The 12,932-nt window shown below is 37.0% G+C and overlaps 2 protein-coding genes across 2 annotated transcripts; one reads left to right on the forward strand and one right to left on the reverse strand.

Moving 5' to 3' along the window:
* Positions 1 to 1,976: 1,976 nt before the first annotated feature.
* LOC127845746 (uncharacterized) lies at positions 1,977 to 2,474 on the forward strand. Its single transcript, XM_052376896.1, has one exon. It carries the CDS (start codon positions 1,977 to 1,979, stop codon positions 2,472 to 2,474), a length of 498 nt encoding a protein of 165 aa, XP_052232856.1.
* Positions 2,475 to 8,721: 6,247 nt separating this feature from the next.
* On the reverse strand, positions 8,722 to 10,960 carry LOC127846005 (neuropeptide-like protein 31). Its single transcript, XM_052377189.1, has 3 exons — positions 10,908 to 10,960; positions 9,276 to 9,592; positions 8,722 to 8,829 (listed from the first exon to the last, which is right to left on the reverse strand). The coding sequence occupies exons 1-2, from the start codon at positions 10,935 to 10,937 to the stop codon at positions 9,302 to 9,304; spliced, it is 321 nt and encodes a 106-aa protein (XP_052233149.1). The 5' UTR covers positions 10,938 to 10,960; the 3' UTR covers positions 8,722 to 8,829; positions 9,276 to 9,301.
* Positions 10,961 to 12,932: the final 1,972 nt, after the last annotated feature.

Raw genomic sequence — 12,932 nt, forward strand, 5'->3', positions numbered from 1 at the left:
AATGCTGCTGCTACTGCTTCTACTGCAGCTACTACTACTACTGCTACAACTACTTATTGAGCTCGTATTGAGCGTCGAGAGAATGTCGCCTGAATGTCGTGTGTCGACCTCGAAGGTCGACACGCGACATTCAACTTGGCACTATCCGGATTCCGTAACTGAGTGCTCAATCTATTAGAATATTTTAAGACGCACATTGAATAGTGTGACTGTTTGTCAATATGTCTACGTCATCGATGTGACGCATAATCTAATGTTAATTTTAACTTCGGAGAATTTAACGCACTTAACTTTTTTAAAGCAACTGTTGCTCGTTTTAATGCTAATGCGTTATTGTGACTCTTTGCATTCCAACCGCATGAAATAAAATTGATCATTCGGATTCATCGTCGTGGTTTTATTGACACATTGTTGCCTAACTTTATTACGCTACCAATGTTTAGAGCTAGGCCCCAACAATTTCTGGTGGCAGCGGATGGATTAGAACTATTTAACTAACCCTGTGATGTGAACTCTTAACGCCATAAACATTAAGAAGAAGAAAATCTGTTAACTCATAAACAATAATAAGAATACATACACGAAATAGTACGGAAAACGAGCGGCGTCTAAAGTGAGCGACTAAAATTATTAAATATTAAAGCAAATGATAACAGCGATTTATATGCATTTTTTATTATTCTAACGGCGTCCTCGCAACACCGCGAGTTGAAATTTTAAATTAAATAAATACGCTGTACACATGGTCATCGGCTAATCTGAATATACGGAACAATAATAGCTGGTTACTGCAATTACTAACATTTTCACAAGAAGATTTAGCATTACGCTTGCGTTTATCGAGAGAAATTATTTAATATATTCGCGTGAATAAATAATGCTCTCCTAAAATGGCAGAACCTAGACCAGTTGACAGTGAGGGAGAAATATATTTCTGTGAGCGTAACGGAAGCGGCATGGACGACGATGATTGTGAACGGTCGAGCAAAAAATCGTGTGGGAGTAGTGCTGATGTCGTGGGTCCGGAGGGTCGAGTATCCGGTTCGAACTTCAATCGTTATTTAGATCACCAATTGCTGAGCATGAACGAGGCGTTGAAGGCCATGGCTCGTGACATAAGTGACGTGAAAGTAATGACGCGCAAAACGACGATGGAAGCAAACTGCCAGGCGAACGACGACGTGCGTGGTCATACCGGAAACGGTCATGGTGGATCCGGAAACCACGGCGAGTGTCGCGAACCTCGACCAGCAGACGCAAATAACGGCGCAATGGTGCGATCGTTTTCCTATGAGGTAGTTCAGAACGCGCAGTCGGTACACAGGCGAGAGCCTGCTATCGAAAGCGTACGGGAGCGGTACGGTTCTCGGCGATACGTGTCTCCAGTCGGTCGGAAAGGACAAGGAGATAACGGTCCCGATGCACATCAAGCATACCGGTTTGATTTATCCCGCGTATGAAGGCCAGCAAGACCAACGTGGTCGTGTATTGTCCCCCGGCGACCATGGTAACGCGCATGGACAACATAGGCGACCAACACATGTCCAGGATCGAGACTATCGTAGACAGCCAGGCGAGCGCATGGCCCAATATACCGGTAAAGAGGAATGGCAAACGTGAATTGAGCAGTTTGAGACAATTGCCAATCGGTATGGTTGGGGAGAAGACGAAAGGTTAGACCAATTGTTGCCGAGGCTGGAAGGGGCGGCTGCGCAATTTGTTTTCTCCCAGCTGCCACCACATGTTCTCAACAATTATTACGAACTGCTGCGCGAGATCGATAGTAGGTTCAAGATAATCGAAATCCACGGTCGTTCGCGGCCAAATTTAGCCGCCGTTCGCAGCGACATGGCGAAACCCTGGAAGAGTTTGCACAGGAATTAAAGAGACTTTACGATAGAGCGCACAGTGGGCGCGATGGAAGAACGCGAAATGAAGATCGTGTTCGACGATTTTTAGACGGTCTGTACGACGAGATGATTCGATTTGAAGTCGAGTATAATAAGGAGCCACGGACTATAGATGAGGCGGTGTTTAATGCGGTGACAGTCATTCAGATCCGAAATATGCAGATGGATACGCAAAAGAGCCGTGGGGGTGGGCGGGGAGCCGTCGATTATGATATATACGCTGAAGAGGTGGGAGATTACCTTAGACGGTGCCCAGATGAAACTCGCCAGAAGCGGAAAGCAAGCTTCACCAGACCGGAAGTAAAGAACGTGGACAATGTGGACACCGTGAAGTCCTTGTTAGCTAGAGTGGAGAAGCTAGAGGCGGAAGAGGCTCGACCTCGTGGCTTTAAAGGAAATAGGGACATTGAGTGTTTCTACTGCCACGAGAAGGGACACTTTGCTCGTGAATGTCCGAAAAAGAAGGGTAAACCGGAAGTAGATCCGTCGACCGGAAAAGAATCAAAAGAAGATCATTTAAACGGGAGTGGACCAGCCCTTGCTGCCAGAGGGAGGTCAAAGTAGAGCAGAGCAGTGTCGCATAATTGGTGTATTTCATGTATATTCCTTGTTCGGTGTAACTGAATACATAATATCTGTCTTCATGAAGAAATGCATAAATGGGCATCATATGTCATCGTCAAATTAGACGAGAAAAATGCACCAAGTTATTGCCCATGGCTGGGTTCATTAATTAATTATGTCTATGGTAAGCACATGCAGCACTGTTAATTTGTGTATATTTTCATGTTAAATGACAGGTGAACTTTCATATATGCAGTTAAACAAACGTGGTCTCGCTTAATTATTGGCATATATATGCACAAGATATGTAAGTCACACATAAAGCCATCCGGTATCAGGTAATTCAACTCATGTTAAAGTCAATCATCCAGACAGCCGTCACCCAATTTATTTGTCCATTATTGTATAAATTGGCATCTGCGTTGTATGAAGAGGGGAGCTAGTTTGACAATCGAGTAGAGTAGTCACGCTTTCTTGACGTGGTGGCCATGTCGGCCACCGCGATGTAAAATTGTACTTCATGAACATTGGAAGCGTTGTGTTAGAAATTATTTAACAGAAATAAATCTCGATAAAAACAGAAATGAACTTTAGTTGTTACTGTGTATGATCAAGGAACAATGTGTAATTACGTGACACTACACAGTTTATGGTGCGCAGTGCCAGGATGAACCAGAAGTGCCACTCATTTTAACGACCAACAAGGAAAAAACCAACGCGACATGGAAAACGGAGTACAAACAACACTATACGGAATCACAGGCCAACGTGAAAAAACAACGCAACATGGAAAACGGTCAGTGTTTTCATAAATTATGGCAAACAGGGTTTTATGTCAAATTTTATAAAGTAAGAAATAAAACGTAAAACAAAAGCGTTATGACAACGAACTTTTTCAGAATTGTTTTAAAGAATTTTGCGAAGTTAAGTGTTTAAAGAAATAATTAATCATGTACGAAGAAATTATGCAAGTATCAAAATCATACAGTTTTTCATTGATCTGTAGTTTTTCTAAAATATCGGGATATTAAGAATAAAATAAATAAAAAAGAAAGTAATTTAAATTTACAGAATTTTCTGAGTTATAGAAATAATGAAATTAGAGGCGAACAAATCATTGAGAATATTTAAAGAATTTTATATAAATTGTGTATGATTATAATATAGATTTTATACGAACGTGCGTTTTTTTGCGCACAAATCCATTTTAAATTGTTGGTATATTTTGTAAAGTTCCATTTAATTAAAACGTACAAGGAAATAATAATATCTTATATAGTTTTGTTTATTATTTTAATAAAGAAACTTTGGCGGTGGTTTTATTTATTAATATAATAAAAAAACTGGGAGATGATATTCAAAGAATTTACCTAGTATTTTACATTGGCAGAATTAAGAATTTAGGAATTTAGATTATTTAAGACAGTTTTGTTTATTATTTTAATAAAGAAAATAAGGCGGGTTTTGTTTATTAGAATGATAAAGAAAATTAAAGAGGACGAATAAATAAAATTATTGGAAAATTTAAAAATAGTTTTCCGAATTGTAAAAGAAAGAAAATAGGAAATAAGAAAAATAATGTTGATTGCGAATATGAATAGGGCAGACACACACAAAAAATATTATGTAAATATGTATATACGTCATTGTGTTGATGCAAATATATGTAGGATATCGGTAATATTGAAGGTCTTGAGTAATTTTAAGTAAGAATTTAATGCGATCTGACGCGTATAGCGCAGTGAAAATATAACGATATGTACGCATTAAATTTCTAATATAATTGTTTAAGGGTTACAATTATATTTTATGAGCACGGCTGACTGATCAGCGTTCGGACATACCGAGCCCGAGGTTCTGATAACCTTAGCGTCCTCATGAGTAAGAGAATTTATCCCTGTGCCATCGAAGCAAATTACGCTGTGGACAGAAGATGCGATGTCGCATAAGAATTATTTGAGTAGTTCGATTAGGAGCAAAGACCTGAATTTTGAAGTATACCGATACGTGTTCTTATATTATGAATGCATATATATAAAAGTCTGCCTTGTCATATTTGCGCATTTTTACAAGTGCACAGGTCAAACATGTCAATAAATCTATGCCCAACGGCAAAACTATAGTGACAAAGATGAGGTTTATGAAACAATGATATGAACAGGTACGTCTATCATTACCCATTACTCTAGGTCAATAAAGTACTTATCCGAAGTATGTTTTGAGGAATTGACTAATATTTTTTCGTTGTAAAGAATTTTTTTTTTTTTTAATAAGATATCACAGTAAGTTGTCATGACGATATTTAACAATAACTAAGGGGATATTTATAAATGTTTGCCATGATTTTGAACAACTGATACTTGTATCACCACGACGCAGATAAAAATATCGAGATTTGAAGACAACGCCGAAGAAGAGCGACTTCGCGAGACAACGCCTTCCACAACGAATAGAAGAAACAAACAACATAATTAGAATGGAACATCACGGCGTTTACTCTCAAAGTGAATACCTGGTTCTATCGCTAAAAGAAGACCAACGCCAGAAGATTTCGAAGGACAACAAGTGACGCAACACTGGACACAATACTTGTGACGTTAAACACTATAGAGTAGATGCAGCCGTTCAACTGTTTGACATGCGTAGATAACGCATTTGGAATGATACTTCCGAGGCCTAAGACATCAAGGAGAACACTGCTATAGTTAATACCTCGTGAGCATTATGGCCAATAGAAGATCTTAATGTCCCAAGAGAAATGAAGACGCTGGAACCTAGAACAAAAGTACAATCCACAACAACAGAAACAACAATGCGATCACAAAGGTTTTAACAGACGTCACAATTGATAAGCAACGCGGTACGCATCAACACCATATCCAGAGACAACATCACGATGGATTCAACAACAGAAACAACGACGTGATGACGGCTGGTTCAGCGACAAAAACAACAGAAACCACGATGACATATCCAGCCTCGATGTGAACCTTGATACGCAGATGAGTGCAACCGACCACGTGCGATTTGCCTACACAGCTTGGCGATAGATAGAGCTTCTTCACGACAGCAATGGTAGATAACATCACCCATGAATCAACATAGACAGAAAACAACAAACCAAGACATCTACTAGACAGCAACAGGTACATATTCAACCCGGGCAATACCTACTTCGAATGGACAGCACAGGAGGTCACTAGTCAAACAACGCCTGTAGTGTTACGTGGACAATCGATCAACGTCATTTAACATTGATACATGATATTGTAAGACACTTGTCATTCAGGATTTGATCTTTCTAAAGATTTTAAATCATTCAATATTAAATCTTTCTTTAATGAAAATGAGGTGTGTCGCATAATTGGTGTATTTCATGTATATTCCTTGTTCGGTGTAACTGAATACATAATATCTGTCTTCATGAAGAAATGCATAAATGGGCATCATATGTCATCGTCAAATTAGACGAGAAAAATGCACCAAGTTATTGCCCATGGCTGGGTTCACTAATTAGTTATGTCTATGGTAAGCACATGCAGCACTGTTAATTTGTGTATATTTTCATGTTAAATGACAAGTGAACTTTCATATATGCAGTTAAACAAACGTGGTCTCGCTTAATTATTGGCATATATATGCACAAGATATGTAAGTCACACATAAAGCCATCCCGTATCAGGTAATTCAACGTATGTTAAAGTCAATCATCCAGACAGCCGTCACCCAATTTATTTGTCCATTATTGTATAAATTGGCATCTGCGTTGTATGAAGAGAGGAGCTAGTTTGACAATCGAGTAGAGTAGTCACGCTTTCTTGACGTGGTGGCCATGTCGGCCACCGCGATGTAAAATTGTACTTCATGAACATTGGAAGCGTTGTGTTAGAAATTATTTAACAGAAATAAATCTCGATAAAAACAGAAATGAACTTTAGTTGTTACTGTGTATGATCAAGGAACAATGTGTAATTACGTGACAGCAGCGAGCGAGGCCAACAAGAAATCAATGAGGATGTTAAAAGATTCCGGAACACATGGGCGTCAAGGGGTGGCTGTGTGAGCTCGGCGATGGTCTGTTTGTGAATGCGAGTGTGAGCGGAGTACAGTTCATATCCGCGAAAGACACTGGGGCGCCGAGAACCATAATCTCACAAATAGTAAACCACACGATACCGGAAGGGGATAGTCGGAGGATGATGAGCGGAAATTCGATCTTGGGAGGGGCACTGCCTATTTGGAAAATGGGCAATGGCCTGTACGAGCCGAAGCTTGGTGATAGTGTGGTAGAGCGCGAGCTTGTTATTTCGAAGATTGATGATGCAGTGCTTCTGGAGTATGATGTGTTGGCAAAGGTCGCTGCGGGGTCTGCTGAAATTTTGAATAATCAGGGTGTCATGTTCTGGATGGTCAAGAAGTTGACAGCAACGATGACTTTATTGAAGTATCGTCGGTCAGAAAGGTCGATGTTGGGGGGTCTGAGCGAAGGCATAAATGTCGGTTGCCTCAACCAATTGGTTTAACACGGACAGTGCCGGAAAACGGGTAATGTAGTAGCGGAAGTGGCTGAAAACGACAACAGGCCTGTTTGTATTAGGTTTGATTAAGAAGCTAATTCCGAAGGAAATCATGCTAGTAGCCAGCAATACGTGACCAGGTTAACGACGTCATCGCCATTGGTAAAGAGTTCCAGTGCTGACACTGAGCATGTTAAACGGATCGCTGTCAATCATGAGCAAACGTTTCCAAAGAAGGCGGAGATCGATCGTCGGGAGAACAAGTCAAAGGCGGAAAATATTATGTACGGCTAGATAAGATCGAGGATGCCTCTTCAATTGTCTAGGTTATCACGTGATAACTGTTGCTGAATAGATTGGTGGTTAAAAACAACTTCTTTATAATGGCAAAATAGATATATACCCTTGTGCGTTTTGCGATAAAGTTTGGTTTGACTGTGAGGTTCAACGTGTCTTTTAAAGGCGATGACACCCGCTTAAACCATTTGCATGTTTTTTATTCACTTGCCTTTAGAAAAAGACTATCGCAGGTTTGCAGGAATTTCTGTCCAGAAAATGTTTACGGAAATGTATTCTCCTGTAAGAAATTAGTATTTTACAGATAGTATAATGGTAATTAAAAAAACGTGCACATATAATTATAATAATATTATGTCTTTGCAGAAAAACTCATACATACGATATGTTCAATTTTTATTCGGAGCATTCTTGCATAATAGCCTAAAATCAGTGTAAGTGTTTGTTCCTCTGTTTTGTTCGCTGGTCAACTAATTGATTAACTATTTAATTGATACAATCGCCGTCAGTATGTCGAGCTTTTTTAATATTGTCCTTAAATTACATCGTCTAAACTAGAATCCATGACTTAAGCGTAAGCTACATTATGATGAGTATTTTATTTTATTCTTTTCGGTGGTTTATAGAGAAATATCAGTGAATTAAAACTGATAATTTCACTGTTTCAAACAGTGAAAATTAACAGTGAAAATTATCTATTATTTTCACTGTTTACTGTGAAATGACGTCATTTTTTGACGAAATGACGTCATTATCCCAACAAAATTCTTGGTTAAACTCTTTAACAATGTATATAAACTGTGAAATAAATCATAACATAAAACGAAAATTTGTTGGATTCGGTGGAATATCGATTTTAATTCGCTCGTGATCATAGAAAATATATAGTTTCACTCGTGGTTCGCTTCTCGTGAAAATATCATTTTCTATGATCACTCGTACATAAAAATCGATAATCCATCGAATCCAACAAATTTCCTCTATGTTATCTGTTTCGTCCTAAAAAAAATTATTTATTAGCAAAACACACGTGTTCCCATATGTATTCAATAAACTTAAGGAAACAACAAGAGATGTGTTTGTCAGAAACACAATGCCCCCTATTGCGCCTACGAATAAAATTTCAATAAATCATTTGGCAGGTTTAGAAATTTTCTCCCTTTTAAAGCTTATTACTTCCCTTGGATTGTATATTTTGACTTTTGACCTTGAAGGATGACCTAGACCTTGACCTTTCACCTCTCAAAATGTGCAGCTCAATGAGATACACATGCATGCCAAATATCAAGTACCTTTCTTCAATATTGCAAAAGTTATGGCCAATGTTAAAGTTTTCGGACGGACAGACGGACGGACAGACAGACGGACGGACGGACAGACAGTTCAAATGCTATATGACTCCCTACCGGGGGCATAAAAATTTACCAAGTCGATTTGCGATTTAGTTAATGTATTGATGTGTACAACTTTATTTGAACGTAAATTACAAGGAAACGGTTGCTGTACATGTATCCAAGTATGGTCTAGTTAGATGCGTTTTCCTGAAACAGAAATGACAATTTGTAGCCTAATAAAAGGATATAAATCTTCATAAATGTAATACGCTGAATGGAAACGCCTGTGAACAGACTCGAATGATACTTCATGTTTCGAGGCAACGGACAGCAAAACTTTGCCTTGAGAAAAAGAAAAGGGTAATGAAAATTAACATCGTGACCACTTTTGCAAATTACGTCTAACGTAAGCCAACACAAATGGATAATTCAAACCGTATGCACTCATGGTAACATTGTGTTGATACCAATTACTTTGCACATAAGACATCGAAGGCACTGTGAATCGTGTTTGAGATTTTAAAAATGTTTGCGTTATTGAATTTTTTTGTTTAGGCTGTGTTTTACAAAAACACATCTTATACGAAACACAATCAATTCACTTATGCTCTTTATGATTAGTAGATAAACAGAAATGAAGATATCGCATTTACCTTTAAGCAATGCTTTACGACATTTATTATTTGCCGTAACCACCCCATTTGCCTTTGCCTTTGCCACCCCCTCCGATGAGTTTGTATAACCATCCGCCATTATAGTTGTCATAGTCGCCATAGTTGTCATAGTCGCCATAATTTCCTGGATACCCGCCATAGTTTCCCCCGTAGCCATAGTTTCCGGGGTAACCATAGTTGTTACCGCCATATCCGTAATCATATTGAGCGTTTGCTACCGGAGCAGTCGCTATAAGCACTAAGGCCGCCACTAACAAACACATCAACTGTTTGGTGTTCATCTTGTTTGATCGTAACTGGAATAAACATCAAATACTATACTGAATGAAAATAGTGTTAACAGCTTTTACAGTAATGAACAAAATATATAAAAGTAATTTTAAACAATGTGGTGTGAGGAAAATAATACTTATACTAAATATTATTATGTGAAAATAATTAAACAGATTTGATTATCAATAATTACATGCCATACACACATGTTATGCATACATTTTAATAAAAAATAAACTTTAAACGAATCGAAGATTTACGTCGCACTTATGGAATTATAAACCCACAATTAAAACTCATGTATCAAGCATACTAATGGATTCTCCAACCTTTTCTTTGGAAAGCAAATATACTGCAATTGAAAGGGCTGAACAAGATCGTCATAACTGAAAGACCGAATCTGACACGAAAACTGAATGCGAGAATATTTAAGCATATTACTTGAAGTCCTATTAATCGCAGCTACATCGTTCCATATTATTGGCATTCGTGACTAATACTTATTGAGATTGTGAGTATTGTTTATAATGTTGAAAAAAATATTATTTAGACATGTAATACATGATTAAATATTACACACACATTTATATATCTAAGTCGAACTACGTGTCTATTAAAATGTGTTATAGTGAGTATAGTCTGTATCACCAATGCCGATTACAATATTGTATTATGGGGATAACTCCAATGTCTTGTTAGTAGCAGCGATTGTTTAAACCAACGACTGCAGCAGATAAAAAGTTAAATTTACCATGCCATACTTCATTGATTCAAATTTTAAGAATTATGCAACGCTTATCTTCCTCAAAACAAAATGTAACACCACAATGAGATTCCGACATAATTTTTAGTGTCATATCTTTTTGTATGAAACGCATTTTGCCTATATAAGGATTATTATTGACGCATTGAATACAATTTGCGAAATGAGACTGTGTTATAACGTTTGAGAAAAGCGACCCATTTGGATATTATTCACACGCAAACTTGTTTATATGATTTCTAATTAGTTTTCAATATATTACACCAATGCTGTATATAGGAAACACACTTTGAGATAATTATCAATGTCATTAATTGACCATTATATTAGAAATGTAAAGGCCCTTTCGACAAAAATCAGCAGTTTAAAAATGCATTAACAGAAGTCGTTGCTTCAAAAGTCATCCGTCAAACAAGCCTTCTTTATGTGTTCACTTTCTTTCCTTTTATTCAGAAGCAATATATGAAATTTGTTAATTATAAGATACAGTGTGATACAGGATCAATATTTAACTGAAAATATCAGTTCATAATCAATATCCCTTAAGAAAATTAAACTGGTTAGAAAAGACTTACCTTTGTCGTTGCTCCGAGGATATTGAGCATTCGGTAATGAAGCTAAAATTTAGACGTTTATATACCTGAAGCATTTTGTACATCCTAACGTCAGGTTGAAAGCTTAATTAGCAACATGGACATAATTTACACATTGTGCAGCTTATTTGTAATCAAGTATAAACAGATTATCTATATTTTCGGTTATTCGACAGCAGGAGACATTACGGATTTACGAGTGTTTAACAAAGTCTGCGGACTGCGTGATTTTGGATAAAACTACGGGATTAAACTCTTAAGAAAACTTATTTCAGATTTGTATTGACAATACATTGGTAGAGCCTGATGCAATTTAATTTTTGACTGGCTGGTAATTAAAAAAACACTTTAAATAATTGGTGTAATAATTAAAAATGGTTCGTTTATTCTGTATAGATTTTAAATGCGTGATATTATTCAAACGTTTTCATTATTATGTTGATCTATTTTGCATGACGAGTAACAATGCAGGGACTACCTGTGCAAGCCTTTGTTTAAATGAAAGACGTCTATTTCATCCACCAGAACGTTTTCCAATTATTCATAAATATTAATACTAAAACTAATACAACAACATATGTCGCAAATAATGTGCATTGCACATAACGCTGTAGTTTAGGTGTTTACATAAAGCAAAAACTGTTTAAAAAATGTTGATATATTAAATAACGATTTTTTAAAATAAAATGTGAAAAAGTTAATTATTTTAATTTTAATAAACTAGCAGGATTATACGGATCATATTACATGTACAGTTAATACAGCATTTTAACAATCGTGAGGTAAAATTGTAAGTGCACAATTATGATACAAATATTATATAAGCGCATGACTTCAATAGGATTTGAGTTAACGATGCTGCAAGACAGCATGTATGAAAATAACGTACTTAATGAAGTGTTGAATTGTTCTTGTAAGCCGGGTTTCTTCCGAAATGTCTCACTTTTATGTATTGTGTAAGTCGATAGTTGAATATTAATCACATAAGCGGATACGTTACTTCTGTATGATTATAGATGTTCATGTGCTAAGCCTTCTCATAACTCTCCCGTAAATACATTTTTATTCCGCATGGATTATGCTTCATACATACATTATTATCATCATTGACCAAGCACGACGCGGTGTTCACGACAGTTGTCCATACCACACTTACGGAGAGGAAGGTCGCAGTCAAGGCTGTCAAAAGAAAAGCTAGGCGGATAACGTGAAGGCTGGACCCCCATTATCATGGAAGAAGTACTCTCAGCAGCCAACAACAGACCTAACTGGCGGAGGATTTCTGTGTCAATATATTGTCGTCCTTCACCCTCCCTCTGAAAACGGCCAGACCGGTCAAACAAACATTATGATGATGAGCAAATATAAACAGTATCAACTAGCTTGTCATTTAAAAGCATCTGAATAATTCATTGTTTACACTTTTAGACCAACAAGTTTTGCAGTCATGTTCCTAACGTACCAGCTGGTCTTGTGCTCCGTATAAATAGTATAACCGAGTAAAAAACCAGTAGGATTTATTTTAGATCAATAATACACCATGTCATTTTGCGATATTGTTTCCAACAGACAGCGTATTGTGCTGTAGTAAACGCGTTGTTCATACATGCATTGAACACCTTTTATACATAAATAATTGATTCAACGATTGTTCCGAAGTTTCATCACTTTGTATATACGTGCTTTTGTACTCTTTGTGACAGTGTCTTAATGTTGGTCTTACTTGCATATAAATGTTGTGAAGTGTTTTATCACCATATATGACTATGTACTTTATCATGCATGTACTGATTATGCTTAAAATATGTACGTGCTTATCATTGAGTCTAAGCCTGAACAGTAGATGGTTGACACAACAATTATCTTATAGGATTACTGATATAAGTATTTTATGAGAATGAATAAAAACAGAGTTATACATGATATAACGTTTATTGTATGCGCATTTAATTCGTTACAATACAGCTTCGAACTAGGTGTAAGAAGTGTAGACTATACTTATTGGTT

This window comes from Dreissena polymorpha, chromosome 1, assembly GCF_020536995.1.
Source record: "Dreissena polymorpha isolate Duluth1 chromosome 1, UMN_Dpol_1.0, whole genome shotgun sequence".
Taxonomy (NCBI): Eukaryota; Metazoa; Mollusca; class Bivalvia; order Myida; family Dreissenidae; genus Dreissena; species Dreissena polymorpha.

What these genes read in the sequence shown, in the direction of transcription:
- LOC127845746 (XM_052376896.1), top strand. Translation starts at nt 1,977, where the DNA reads ATGATTCGATTTGAAGTCGAGTATAATAAGGAGCCACGGACTATAGAT.
- LOC127846005 (XM_052377189.1), bottom strand. Translation starts at nt 10,937, where the DNA reads ATGCTCAATATCCTCGGAGCAACGACAAAG. An exon ending in TCCTCGGAGCAACGACAAAG is followed by an intron (nt 9,593 to 10,907) that starts GTAAGTCTTTTC and finishes TGTTTATTCCAG; the next exon opens with TTACGATCAAACAAGATGAA.